Source organism: Crocuta crocuta, unplaced genomic scaffold (assembly GCF_008692635.1).
Source record: "Crocuta crocuta isolate KB4526 unplaced genomic scaffold, BGI_CrCroc_1.0 scaffold367, whole genome shotgun sequence".
NCBI classification, from domain to species: domain Eukaryota; kingdom Metazoa; phylum Chordata; class Mammalia; order Carnivora; family Hyaenidae; genus Crocuta; species Crocuta crocuta.
The window spans coordinates 3,852,470-3,865,597 of NW_027527936.1; the positions used below are offsets into that span (position 1 = coordinate 3,852,470).

At 54.0% G+C, this 13,128-nt stretch overlaps 3 protein-coding genes across 4 annotated transcripts in view; all 3 read left to right on the forward strand.

The window, feature by feature from the left end:
- Nucleotides 1-1,799, forward strand: part of IPO13 (importin 13) — a 20,059-nt gene extending 18,260 nt beyond the window's left edge. For both annotated transcript variants that reach the window (XM_077752050.1, XM_077752051.1), the window contains exons 16-20: nucleotides 607-673; nucleotides 762-820; nucleotides 975-1,064; nucleotides 1,357-1,538; nucleotides 1,627-1,799. In XM_077752050.1, the coding sequence (XP_077608176.1) occupies nucleotides 607-673; nucleotides 762-820; nucleotides 975-1,064; nucleotides 1,357-1,538; nucleotides 1,627-1,723 (495 nt within the window). In that variant the 3' untranslated portion in view covers nucleotides 1,724-1,799. The remainder of the gene's footprint in view (nucleotides 1-606; nucleotides 674-761; nucleotides 821-974; nucleotides 1,065-1,356; nucleotides 1,539-1,626) is intronic.
- A 2,227-nt stretch (nucleotides 1,800-4,026) lies between these two features.
- Nucleotides 4,027-6,690, forward strand: DPH2 (diphthamide biosynthesis 2). The gene is made up of 6 exons (XM_077752052.1): nucleotides 4,027-4,342; nucleotides 4,556-4,668; nucleotides 4,931-5,154; nucleotides 5,333-6,016; nucleotides 6,098-6,274; nucleotides 6,356-6,690. The coding sequence occupies exons 1-6, from the start codon at nucleotides 4,196-4,198 to the stop codon at nucleotides 6,478-6,480; spliced, it is 1,470 nt and encodes a 489-aa protein (XP_077608178.1). The 5' UTR covers nucleotides 4,027-4,195; the 3' UTR covers nucleotides 6,481-6,690.
- Nucleotides 6,691-9,006: 2,316 nt separating this feature from the next.
- ATP6V0B (ATPase H+ transporting V0 subunit b) lies at nucleotides 9,007-12,285 on the forward strand. The gene is made up of 8 exons (XM_077752053.1): nucleotides 9,007-9,180; nucleotides 9,926-9,974; nucleotides 10,186-10,269; nucleotides 10,398-10,475; nucleotides 10,681-10,750; nucleotides 10,871-10,922; nucleotides 11,140-11,330; nucleotides 11,979-12,285. The coding sequence occupies exons 1-8, from the start codon at nucleotides 9,114-9,116 to the stop codon at nucleotides 12,003-12,005; spliced, it is 618 nt and encodes a 205-aa protein (XP_077608179.1). The 5' UTR covers nucleotides 9,007-9,113; the 3' UTR covers nucleotides 12,006-12,285.
- The last annotated feature ends 843 nt before the right edge of the window (nucleotides 12,286-13,128 follow it).

Consider the following 13,128-nt stretch of genomic DNA (forward strand, 5'->3'; position numbering starts at 1 on the left):
GCTGGCAGCTCTGACTCCTGAGCTGGGTGTGGCTGAGAAGGGCCTGGACTCAGGGTATCCTGGTTGAATGGTAGGGCCATGGCTCCAAGGCTCTGATCCTGCTTTTCCTCTTCCTAAGCGGGAGGGTGTCTGAGGAATGCAGGTGGGACGTGGGGGCTGTTGGATTGGGCTCCACACCCAGCCACCATCTCTTCTTCTGCTGTCCTGTTAACAAATCCAGGGGCCTTTGGCTGCCTCTGAATCAAAGCAGTCGCTGCTGGCTACCTGGAGCCTGCAGGAGGTCTAGCCTTGATGGAGGGGAGAATAAAAGCGTTTGCTCAGGGAGTGACTTGGGACCCAAGCTTTCTGTATTGTGACCACTCCCCTAACCTCTCACACACACCCGTGCATTCATGTACACATACATGCACATAGCCTCCCCTGGCCACTCCCCTCCTGACAACTGTGGGGTGGTTTGGGTTCCCCAGAGATGGCTGGGTGGCTGATTTTGGCAGCCTGTACCTGTGGTGTGTGCAGTTGGGGCCTGGGGTGGCAGGTGAGTGGTGGGGAGGGGGGATGGTCCTTGGAGCTGGTTGGGGCTGGGCTTACCAGCTCCACGTCCTACAGGCTCTGAAGCGGAAGCCAGATTTGTTCCTGTGTGAACGATTGGATGTCAAAGCTGTGTTCCAGTGTGGTAAGTGGGGCCAGGTGGTCAGGAGGGCCTGGGTCCCCCTCGGGAGGATCCTTAGGTCCCATCTGATCTGCCTCTGCCTCTCCCACAGCTGTGCTGGCCCTCAAGTTCCCCGAGGCACCTACTGTCAAGGCCTCCTGTGGCTTCTTTGTGAGTCCCATGCTGAGTCCTGGCTCCCCCACACCCCAACCCCTATTCCCAGCCCTGCCCTGGACTCTAGAGGGTAGGCGTGTGGTGTGCAAGTCTTGTCCCCAGGAAGAATGGGGAAAGAGCCAAGGCTGACAGGCCTCTCCATCCTCTGTAGACGGAGCTGCTGCCTCGGTGTGGGGAAGTAGAACCTGTGGGGAAAGTGGTACAGGAGGATGGCCGTATGCTGCTTGTAGCAGTGCTGGAGGTGAGATGCTGCCAGTGTTTGATGGGGCTTTGGTGGGGGTGGGGTGGCCCTCACTGCTGAGGCAGCTGCCCTCTGGGAAGCTTGAGCCTTTGGTTCCCTCAGCTGACTCTGTTTCTTCATCAGTTAAATGGCTGACAGCTGTTGGGGTTGCTGTGTGGATCATCTGGCTCTCAGAAAGCAGTACTTATCATGTGCAGCTTGGCTGAGAAACTGGGGATGGGTGGGGCGTGGCTAGGCATCCTTGCTGCAAAAGGGGCAAGGTCCTGGTGTGCTGAGAACCCGTCTCCCTCAGGCCATTGGGGGCCAGGCCTCCCGCAGCCTCATGGACTGCTTTGCCGACATCCTATTTGCCCTGAACAAACACTGCTTCAGCCTCCTGAGCATGTGGATCAAGGAGGCACTGCAGCCACCTGGTTTTCCCTCCGCCCGCCTCAGCCCTGAACAGAAGGACACCTTCAGCCAGCAGATCCTTCGGTGAGCAGAGCCGGCGGCACCTGGGCTCGGGTCCAAAGGAGGGAGCGGTGGTAGTGGATAATACTAACCTGCTGTCCTTTCCCTTCAGTGAGCGAGTGAACAAGAGGCGGGTGAAGGAGATGGTGAAAGAATTCACACTGCTGTGCCGGGGGCTACATGGCACAGATTATACAGCTGACTACTGAGGGGCACCCCCGTCCCATCCACACCTCCTCCTCACCCTTCCCTATCCCCAAAGAGTAAACCTGGATCTTCGCTGCACTGCTGTCTCTGCTTCCTTTTTTCTGCCACCACCACCTAACTCGGTGAAGGCCTGGGGAAGGATGGGAGATGTTTGGATCCAGGCCTTTATTAGGGAGCTGTGGGACCAACTTCTAGCCTGGAGAGTGGAAGCACTCTGCTGTAGCCAAGCCTCCTAGGTCAGAGCCATTCATAATACTGCCATTGCCTTTGGGTTGGGGGGAGGGGGGCTGCAGTAGTATCAGCAACCTCCCCATGCCCCACCGCTGCCCATTAAATTAGTCCCAGCATTCATGCATGCATACATTTATTTAATCACCAATGGTGAGTACTGGCTCTCTAGTTCTGCCTTGCTTTGTTCTATCTGAACAAGCACTGGTCTGGTCCATAGCTACCATGTTAAGCTGGGAGACTGGGACCAGTGAGGTAAGGCTGCTCGAAGGAACTTTCATTTCTGATGGGAATGGAAGGTTTCCCAGGTAGAGGACTTGGGGCCTTCAGCTGCAAGTGAGGTGGGGTGGTGTCCAGCTAGGAGGGAAGAAATGGAGACTGGTCTTAAGTCCCAGTATAGATTTCTTCTGTGGGGTTATGGAGGCCACACTTGCACATGGTTAAGGAAAGGTATAGAAAATGGAGCTGAGCATGTGTAGGAGGAGGCAGGGCAGGCCCCTGGGGAAAAGGAATGCAGGGCCTCAAGCTGTCTTCACACCCAGAGCTCTCTGTGCTATCTGACCAGCTCTTGATGGTCAGGGCTCAGTCAGTACCAGGGACAGCTCCCGAGCAGCTATTGCTCTGCTCCCTAGGTAGATGACCCTTACTTTCTGTCGCCTCAGCCATAGTTCTACCCTTGCTGCCTCTTAGACACCTCAGGCTTCCCCTTGGTCAGATCTGAAGAGCAGGACTGGGATCTCCCCATTTCCATTTCCTGAACCTTGAGTATCCTTAGAAGAAGAGAACTGGTTACTCTCATGTTCATCTCACTCCTTCCCTGTTCTTTTCCCAATCTTTGTACAAATTCTGTGTCCTCCATTCTACATCCCTGTTCAGTCTCTCCCCATGCCAGCCAGCATCCATCCCCCTTACATGTACCATCCCCTGAGGCCACTCTGTCCCTCTTCCCCTATCCCTCCTCCGTCCCATTTTCACCTTATTGATTTCTCGTTTCTGGAGTATGTGGGGATGTTGCTTTTAGTCCTTTTCTCCTACTATATGTTGTCTAGGTGTCTTCTTCCTCCCCCATCCCCCATGATCAAATGTAGCATATATAAGCTAAGAGATTGAGGGGGCTAAAGCATAGTTTCTGAACTCATACCTGGGTTTGATACTGGCTGCCACTGACTTGCTGTGTTTTACCAGAACCTCAGTTTCCTCATCTGTAAATTGGAACAATTTTTTTTTTAAGTACTCTACACCCACCATGGGGCTCAAACTCACAACCCTGAGATCAATAGTTGCACACTCTACCAAATGAGCCAGCCAAGCACTCCTGGGACAATTCTTACTCCAAAGACTAGAAACGCTAGGAAGGTAGTGCCTGGTGAACAACAAGTGCTCAATGTTTGCCTGATTGACAGACTGCTGTGAGGATAACAGCGAATGCTTTCAGTATATATGATATGCAGAAGGACTGCTTCATAAAGTTTTATATATAAATTAACTTGATCCAGCAATCCTATCAGGAGTGCTATTGTTACAACCCCTGTCTTGGGGATGAGGAGACAGTCATAGACACGTTGAGTAAGAAGTAATGGCAGAGCACAATATTCACACCCAGTCTGGCACCTGAATTGCAAATTAGGCAATGCTACCTTCCAAATTGTAGAATGCAATGAAGTGCTTGACAGTGTAGAGCAGATAGGAGCTGCTCAAACTGAAGTGATTTTCAGGGAGTTGCCTTTTTTTTTTTTTTAAGTTTATTTAATCTCTACACAACGTGGGGCTCAAACTCACGACCCTGAGATCAGGGGTCGCATGCTGCACCGACTGAGCCAACTAGGCGCCCTTAGAGGTCGGTTTTTCTGAGCTCTCTGGAGGTTTGAACGGAAAACGAATGCCTGGAACGGAGGTCCAGGGGAACTACAACATCCACAAGGCCCCGCGCCTTCTGAGGTAGTCCCGAATGACGGGGCTCTGCGGCTGACTATTGGTTCCTGTGGGTGGCCTGGCGAGGATTGGAGGGCGGGAGCCGTGCTAGTTTCATTGGTAAAAGTACGCCAGCCCCGCCTCAAGAACCCGGAAGTAATCCCCTCGCAGGCCCATGTGTAGTGGTGTAGCGAAGAAACGCGAGTCTGGATGGGTAGAGGGATGGTCCAAGCGCTGCGCACTAACTTCCCAACCCCACTGCCCCCGCTAAGTGACTCTGACTCTTTGGGGGCTGCTTTTGAGGACGGGGCCTGAAGCTGACCGAGGGAGACCTCATGGAGTCTGCGTTCAGCAGCCCCGCCGAGGCAGCGCTGCAGCGAGAGGCGGGCGCTGCCGGAGTGCTTACTCCTCTCGCGGACCTGGACCGCGTGTACGAGCTGGAGCGAGTCGCTGGATTTGTCCTCGACCTAGGGTGTCAGCGGGTGAGGGCAGGTTAGGGAGGGGTGGCTCATCTCGGGATGGGTCGCCCAGAAGATCGGGATCTTGGGCTAATTTTGAGAAGATGGAGGTGCGGGAGGAGTTGCTCCTCTGGGAGGAGGGGCTTAGAAGGTTAGGTGGGGACTCTTGGAAGGTCTTCCTTAAGAGGCCCTCCCTGGAGGAGAGGTTCTTCATGACTCCATGGCTTATGCTTACAGGTGGCTTTGCAGTTCCCTGACCAGCTATTGGGAGATGCTGGGGCCGTGGCTGCACGACTGGAGGAGACCACAGGGTCGAAGATGTTTATTCTGGGCGACACGGCTTATGGCAGGTGTGAATTTGAGCTTCAAGACGGCCCGGGGCGGGAGGGGTAGGTCTACTGATCCAAGGCTTACCGTGTTTCCCCCCTAGGACGGTGTCTGCCCCCAGCGGCTGTGTTTTTCTCTGATGATGATTCCTCCTCTCCTGATACCTTCTCCCCTCAATGACAGTGTCTTCTTTTCATAACATTATTTTCTTCAGTGACCACATTTCCCACGAAGGACAACTTTTCCTGATGAGAACGCTTCTCACTAATGGTGTCTTTCCTGCAGCTGCTGTGTGGATGTACTGGGTGCTGAGCAAGCTGGAGCTCAGGCCCTTGTACATTTTGGCCCTGCCTGCTTAAGCCCTCCAGCCCGCCCACTGCCTGTGGCCTTCGTCCTTGGTCAACGTCCTGTGCACTTGGAGCTCTGCACCAAGGCCTTTGAGGCCCAGAACCCAGACCCTAAAGCGCCTGTGGTGCTGCTAAGTGAGCCGGCCTGTTCCCATGCCTTGGGTGAGTGTTTTGGCCTGTGCGTGCAGGAAGGGTGGACCACCTGCTTGGTGCCTAGGTAGCCCCAATTTAGTACACTCCTATAGAGCTCTCGATATGGGCTTGATCCCATTCTTTGCATTTGGGTCACATTCAGTCTCTTGGGGATGAAGGGGTTCCTGACACCATCTCTTTCTTCCAGAGGCCTTGGCCACTCTCCTGCGCCCGCGGTACCCAGACCTGCTTGTCTCCAGCCCAGCTCTTCCCTTGCCAGTGGGTTCCTGCAGTCCGGAACCTGAACCCCTGGAGCGTTTTGGGCGTCGCTTTCCCCTGGCTCCAGGGAGGTGTCTGGAAGAATATGGTGCCTTTTATGTGGGGGGCTCTGAAGCCAGCACTGACCTTGACCTTGACCCAGACCTGAGCCGGCTGCTCTTGGGCTGGGCACCAGGGCAGCCCTTCTTCACCTGCTGCCCGGACACAGGGCGGACTCAGGATGAAGGTGTCCGGGCTGGGCGGCTAAGGGCACGTAGACGCTACCTGGTAGAGAGGGCCAGAGATGCCCGGGTGGTAGGGCTGTTGGCAGGCACGCTGGGTGTGGCCCGACACCGTGAAGCACTGGCACACTTGCGGAACCTGGCTCAGGCCGCAGGCAAGCGTAGCTATGTGTTGGCCCTGGGGCGGCCCACACCTCCCAAGCTCGCCAACTTCCCTGAAATGGACGTCTTTGTGCTATTGGCCTGCCCTCTTGGTGCTCTAGCTCCACAGCCTTCTGGTGGCTTCTTCCGGCCTGTATTGACGCCATGTGAGCTGGAGGCTGCCTGCAACCCTGCCTGGCCACCTTCAGGCCTGGCTCCCCACCTCACCCATTACGCGGATTTATTGCCTGGTGAGTGGTGGGGCACTGCCTGAGCTGGAAACACTTGGGGCATGGAATTGGGCCAGTATGGACCCTCTTTCTCCCTCCCAGGCTCTCCCTTCCACGTGCCCCTCCCACCGCCTGACTCAGAACTGTGGGACACCCCAGATGTGTCACTCATTACCGGGGAACTCCGAGCCCCACCTGCCTGGAAGCCATCAGATGATTCTGGATGCTTGACCCTGACCTCACGGCCCCAGCTGGAGCTGGCTGAGAGCAGCCCTGCAGGTAAGTGTGCCAAGTCTCTGCTCCCAACTGAACTCTTTCCCCAGATTTAGCCCACTTGGCCTCAGTCCCCTCTCTCTGCAGCCTCATTCCTTAGTTCCCGGAGCTGGCAGGGGCTGCAGCCCCGTCTGGGTCAGACACTGGTGACAGCAGCTGTGAGTGGAAGACGAGGGATTGCCATCGCCTATGAGGATGAGGGAGGCAGCTGATACCGTGTGGGGCCAGAGACACAGATGGACTTAAGAACTGCTGCAAAGACCTTGAATACTCCCCGCATCAACCCCACTCCTCTGCCTGGATACTTGATGCAGGGGAGAAGAGACAGCCCCTCACTGAAGAAGCGATTCAGCTCTGTCCTGTCTTGGCACTGGCACAAGGCTTAGCATATAGTGGTTTAATAAATGTCTATTGGACTGATGGGGACTGATTTGGGGCTTTCCTGAAGTCTTATGGGTCCATCTATCCTCCTTGGAACAGCCCAGGACCTCCGGCCAGTCCATTTCTGGTGTGCAGTTGAGGGTCTGCCCTTGTCAAAGGTTCCAGATGGTCTAGACCAGGATTTCTCACTTTGGTACTGTTGACAGATTTGGGTCAGATAATTCTTTGCTGTGAGGGGCTATCCTTGCATTATAGGATATTTAGCATTATCTCTGGCTTCTGCCCACTAGATGCCCCTAACATACCCCTCTTCAACTGTGATAGCCAAAAATGCCTCCAGACATTGACAGATGTCTCCTGTGGGGCAAAACCACTGGTCTAGACTTGTGGTGTCCAATAAAGCAACCACTAGACACATACGGCTATTTAAACATGAATTTAAACTAGTTAAAAAACTCAGTTTTTTAGGGTGCCTGGCTGGCTCAGTCAGAAGAGCATGCGACTCTTGATCTCTCAGGGTCGTGAGTTTGAGCCTTGTGTTCAATGTAGAGATTACTGAAAATAAACTTTAAAAATAAGTAAAATAAATAAAAACAGTTTTTATTTATTTATAACAAGTGTATCATAAAACATTACATAGGGGCACCTGGGTGGCTCAGTCAGGTAAGCGTCCAACTTTGGCTCAGGTCATGATCTCATGGCTGTGGGTTCGAGTCCCGCATCAGGCTCTGAGCTGGCAGCTCAGAGCCTGGAGCCTGCTTTTGAATCTGTGTGTGTGTGTGTGTGTCTCTCTCTCTCTCTCTCTCCCCCTTCCCCATTCGCATTCTGTTTCTCTTAAAAATGAATAAACATTTAAAAATATTTTTTAAAAAGCAGTATATAAAAACAAGCACATTTCAGTGCTTGTTTAGTCACATGAGAGGACAGTGCAGCTATAGGACATTTCTATTATTGCAGGAAGTTCTTTTGGACAGTGCTGGCCTACAGTGACTCTAGTTTGTTTCTCAGGGAAATCATAGAAACTTGAATAAACTAGATACTTTTTCTCCTGTTCCTTTTTATTTGTCAAACACTACAGGTCCTGAAGGTCTGAATTGTATTTGACTGGATTTCTGTCCTCATAGTGGAATTGGGAAGAGTAAGCAGTTACTACACAGTGAAACCGTGTAAGGAGGGAAGCCCCCATGGGCACTTCTTCATTCCCCACATTTGCAGAGAAGCTTGGCCAAAAGTGTTAAAGAAGCAGGTGAACAGGGAGAGCAGAAGCCTGCTCTCCAAGTGCCTGGTCTACTCGTAGAGGCAGAGCTGTAAAAGGACCATGGCAACAGACAAGGTGGGCACCAATCGTGTATTCTACAGATAATGTACAGAGTGTGCTAGACACTGGAAATAAGAGCAGGAAGCTCAAAAACCCTTTCATGCTGCTTACATTCTCATGGGGGTGGGAGGAGATGGACAAAGTAAAGTAATTGGCATCCCAAATGGTGATAAGTACTATGGAGAACTATCAAGCTGGGAAGGAGTGCAAGGGAGAGTGGGTTGCAATATTCAACAGGGTAGTTAGGGAAGGCCTTTTGAAAACTGACAAAGACTGAAAGGAAGTTATGGAGTGGGCCACGTGGATAAGTAGAACAGAGGGAACAAGTGCAAGAGTGATGTACTGGGGGTATGGCTGGTATATTCAAGAAATAGCAAGGAGGCCAGTGCAGTTAGTGGGAGAATAGTAGAAGAAGTCTGGTAAAGGGCACGGGGAGCCGCATTGGGAGAGGCCTAGTGGGCCATTATAAGGACTGTGACTTTTATTCCGAGTGAAATGGCATTGTAAGCCGGAGTGACTTGATCTGAAGTTTCATAAGGATCACCAGGGCAACCGGGAAGCCCAGAGCAGGTTATCATTCTGCCCACGGGTTAGGGAAGGCTTCCCTAAAGGCTGCTTTCTGGGGACCAGTAGGTGTTAGCTGGGCAACGGGATGTGCACGAAGAAGAGTGCTTCAGGCAGAGGAAAGAGCATGAGCAAAGTGAGAAAGCATGACTCTCTCACGGAACTGGGTAGGATGGCAAGGGAGGGGACCCAGGAGACCAGCAATGGCTTGGGAGGCCCAAGAGCAGGCTCCAGTGTATTGCAGGGCTGGTGGGCCAAACTGGCGCTGACTGTCAGGGCTGAGGAGGAGCGGAGTCGGAGAGACTCGACAGGGACCACCTAGAGGTGGAGGTGCTAATGACGCCAGAGCCTCTTCCGAAGCTCAAGACTACAGCAACCACAATCCTCAGCGCTTGCAGTTCCGGCGTCGCCAGGTTCTGGACAGACGGCAACGCGGCACAGGGTCACGTGGTGCGGGCGCGTCACGTGTGTAAGTCAGGTGATCCCGCGGGGCGGGCGGACAGACTGCGGGGCGGACGGCGGACGCAGGGACGCGGGTTTAGCTGCGGCCCTACGAACCCGAGTCCCGCCGTCGTTGCCGCCATGACGGGGCTGGCGCTGCTCTACTCCGGGGTCTTCGTGGCCTTTTGGGCCTGCATGCTCGTCGTGGGTGAGGTCGGGCCCTGGCGGGCGGGGCCGCCATCCCGTCCGAGCTGGTGGGGAGAAGTGGGGTCCCAGGAATGTTGGGCCCCAGCGCTGGCCCTGTGCCTGGGCCTCGAGGACTTGCGTCACGCCTGTTGGGGCTTCTGACCCTGACAGAGGAGACCCAGATCTCCAGCTTCTTGAGGAGGGGCGCGGGCGGTGGGAGGTAGGGGCCGCGAGAGCAGCCCCGGTCCTTCTCGGTCACCCCGCCTCCTCCCCCGTCTCACTGCTGCCATCCGTCGCTTGCTCCTGATGGGCCTGCTTGGGTCACGAGCCCACTGTTCCAGTTCCTCTTTTCCTGGTCGTTTTGCCCTCCCCCCATCCATAGCCTGTTGGGTAAACAGCGACTCAGACTGGACTGGTGGGATCCAGTGTTCCCGGCCAGAGCTCTTGCTCCCTTCTTTTCTCCAGCGTTCAGGCCCGCCAGGAGCTGCGGGTGGAGGGACTTGGTCTGGGAGGTGGAATCACGGGGCGGGGGGATATGGTACTGAGGGAGTGGCAGAAAATGGAGGTCTGAGCAGAGGGATTTGAATAGACAGCCGTGCTTTCACACGAGGGCCAGCCTGAGGACTCTCCCTTGACCTAGGTGTAGGCAGACCTTCGGGGAGGTGGCACATCAGCTGGGCAGCACTTTCTTGTCTAAGTTGAGAAGTTTCTCTTTAGAGAGCCGCCTCTAACCCCCCTCCTTTTTTTTTTCCCCCTCACTGCTGCAGGAATCTGCTACACCATTTTTGACTTGGGTTTCCGCTTTGATGTGGCATGGTAAGGGAGAGGATTCCCCTAGCAGCTTTTCTACAGCCTTTCCTCTCTGACTTGAGACCTCTACTCCACCCCAACCCCAGCAACCTGGGGTATATATGGACCTTTGGGAGATATGAAGTGTTTTGTCCCAACATCCAGGACTGGTGGGCAGGATTTTGTGCCCATTTCTTCACCAGGGCTGAAGTTGCTTTCCTGCCTGTTTTCACACCAGGTTCCTGACTGAGACTTCCCCCTTCATGTGGTCAAACTTGGGCATCGGTCTAGCAATCTCCCTGTCTGTGGTTGGGGCAGCATGGTGAGTGCTGGGGTGGTGGGACTGAGGGGAGGGCTGAGTCATAGCAGGTGGTGTCAGTGGGTCCTTAGTCATCCTGGGGGCAGTGACAAGCTAGGGCTCTGCTCCTCAGTTTCTTATCCTTCCACCAGGGGCATCTATATTACTGGCTCTTCCATTATTGGGGGAGGGGTGAAGGCCCCCAGGATCAAGACCAAGAACCTGGTCAGGTAAGTGTAGGGCCTTCAGATGGTTGTCAGAACCAGCTGCTTTGTGAGCTGCATATTTGTTCTGACATGTTGCTCCTGACCAGCCTCCTGATGGGGTGGGGTGTCAGTGGGGGAAATGGTGGCTGGGGTCTCTCTGGGGGAGGAAGGTTGGTTTCTTTCTTATCTTTCTCCTCTCCATCCCCATGCTCACCACTACCACTACCAGCATCATCTTCTGTGAGGCTGTGGCCATCTATGGCATCATCATGGCAATTGTGATTAGCAACATGGCCGAGGTATGGAGAACCAGGGTAGGGTGGGCATGTATTTCAGTGTGTACTGTACAGTGCTTAGTGATATTGAAGGAGGGGAGTGGCCTAAAGAGTGGTTTCCGATTACTTCTCTGCTTCCCACAGCCTTTCAGTGCCACTGACCCTCAGGCCATTGGACATCGAAACTACCATGCAGGTAGGTGGATGTGTGAAAGAAAAAAGCTGAGGCTTCATGTCTGTTTCCCCCCCTTCCATGGCCCAGCTTAGACTCCTCATTTTGATAGTGTCTCACTTTGTTTGGCCTGCTTTGCCGAGTTGGGGTGGTGACTGGCCCCATTAGTCCATCTTGGGCCCTTGTCCTCCTCTCCCCTTGCACCTGGCTTGACCTCAATACTCTCTTTCCATCTGCACAGGCTACTCCATGTTTGGGGCTGGCCTCACAGTGGGCCTGTCTAACCTCTTCTGTGGAGTCTGCGTGGGCATCGTGGGCAGTGGAGCTGCCCTGGCTGATGCACAGAACCCCAGCCTCTTTGTAAAGATTCTCATCGTGGAGATCTTTGGCAGCGCCATTGGCCTCTTTGGGGTCATCGTTGCAATCCTTCAGGTGATGAATCACCCAGAGAACCTGTGTCCTTGTCCCCAGCCCAGATTCACTCTCCTTCCAGAAGAGCCACAGTGCTCCCTTTTCTATCTATAACCATAGAACCCCTGAATACCTCCCACCACTTCATTCCCAGTTTTTGGGTTTTCTTTTTGAAGATTTCCAGTCTGGTATCATTGATAACTGTAATGTTTATTTCCCTGCTGCTTTGTGTCTTTGTCTGTCATTGAGTCTGTTCTATTATTTTTTGTCTGTTTATTTGTAGCCTAGACTGGATTGCGATCTTGGCTGTGTGTCAGTCTGTCTTGGTGTGCTTGACTGTGTTTCTCAGGGCTTGTGTGTAGGTCTGCACATATCTGAATTGTGTGCATCTTGTCTTTGACAGTGCATAAGCACTTAGCTGGGTTGACTCTTGGTGACTGGTCCTGTCCATATGCCACTTCTTTCCATCTCTCTGTCCCATAGCGTCACTGTGTGGTTGTCTGACTGTCCTTGTTCATCTGCGTCTGTCACAGCGTGCCTATGGTCTAGGCATCCATCTGTTGCAGTCTGTCCATCCTGCCATGGGTTTGCTAGGCCTGATCTGTCAATTTGCCACTGTTTTATCTATTGCTCTGTCTCTGCCTGATTTCTCCTTTTCTTCTTTTGCAGACCTCCAGAGTGAAGATGGGTGACTAGATGATCTGTATGGGTGGGGCCGTGTCCCGCTCTTATTTATTTGTGGTTTTCCTGGGACAGCTGGAGCTGTCACCCTTGGTCTTCAGGGGGCTTAGTGTTCAAGGGCCCTCCCTGCACTCACTCCTCACTGTTTGCCAACCTGGAGGCACTGCCTGGCGGGAGCCTCAGTGTGGGAAGTGGGTTGCTGACGACCATGTGCAGCTGTGCACCTGCGTCCCACCTCCGCCCCTAACCCATCTGCCCAGTGTTTGTGAAATAAACGTGGTATTTGTCTGGGTCAGTGCCGCCTCTGTTGCCTTCCTTCGCTACTCTTTCAGGGAGGGAGGGTAAACAGGCCTGTGTAGGCCTCAACCTACCATGCCAGAATCTTGGCACTTTTCTGGTTCATACGTAGTTTCTGAACAGAACTAGCTCCTGGGTGGGGAGGTATGGTACTGGGCTGAGGACGCTAGCCTGAACATCTTTATTGAAAGGAACAAGGGAGTCTGGGGATATGGACCCCGGTGTCTGTGCAAGGGAAGGGTCTGTCCTCCTGGTCCCATGTCTTCAAGGTTTTGTCTGCTAGGCCCAGATGGGCCGTCTACTTGCTCTACCCTCCGGCACCTGTCACCCTCTACCCCTACGGAGCTTGGAGCCCATTCGTTTGCCTCTGCCTAACCCAGTGCCATCCCCTGCCAGTAACAGATTTGATCCCTTGTTCCCAGGGCCCTGTCCAGTTCCTCCCACCTCTGTGCAGTCTCTCACCAACCTTCTGTTAACCCTAGAAGCCCCTGCCACACACGACTGTCCACGCCTTTAAGGGTCCTGCCCAACGGGCAGCCCCTCCGCTGACTGCTGGCGGAGCTTTAATCCTGTTCCCATTGATGGAATTGACAAATCCCTAACCTCCCTGTTTGAGTCGCCTAACTTCCAGGCCCCTTCTTTGGCGGAGTTCGAGCTCCAACCCACACCAACCCCGAAATGGGTTCGGCGCACCCACCCTTCCCCAGCCAGGCCCCAATCCAACCTCTGGAGTGACCTTACCGATTTCTTCCGTCCCTCTCCGGTCCCTTGCCACCCCTGTCCCTTCGCTCCGCCGCGCTTGGCCGCCGGCGGGAGGGGCTGGCGGCGGGGGCGCGCGGCG

Coding starts and splice junctions, on each gene's coding strand:
- ATP6V0B (XM_077752053.1), top strand. CDS start 9,114: ATGACGGGGCTGGCGCTGCTCTACTCCGGGGTCTTCGTGGCCTTTTGG. Junction 10,751..10,870: donor TGATTAGCAACATGGCCGAG/GTATGGAGAACC, acceptor TGCTTCCCACAG/CCTTTCAGTGCCACTGACCC. Junction 11,331..11,978: donor TCATCGTTGCAATCCTTCAG/GTGATGAATCAC, acceptor CTTCTTTTGCAG/ACCTCCAGAGTGAAGATGGG.
- DPH2 (XM_077752052.1), top strand. CDS start 4,196: ATGGAGTCTGCGTTCAGCAGCCCCGCCGAGGCAGCGCTGCAGCGAGAG. Junction 4,669..4,930: donor GGCGACACGGCTTATGGCAG/GTGTGAATTTGA, acceptor TCTTTCCTGCAG/CTGCTGTGTGGATGTACTGG. Junction 6,275..6,355: donor GGCTGAGAGCAGCCCTGCAG/GTAAGTGTGCCA, acceptor CTCTCTCTGCAG/CCTCATTCCTTAGTTCCCGG.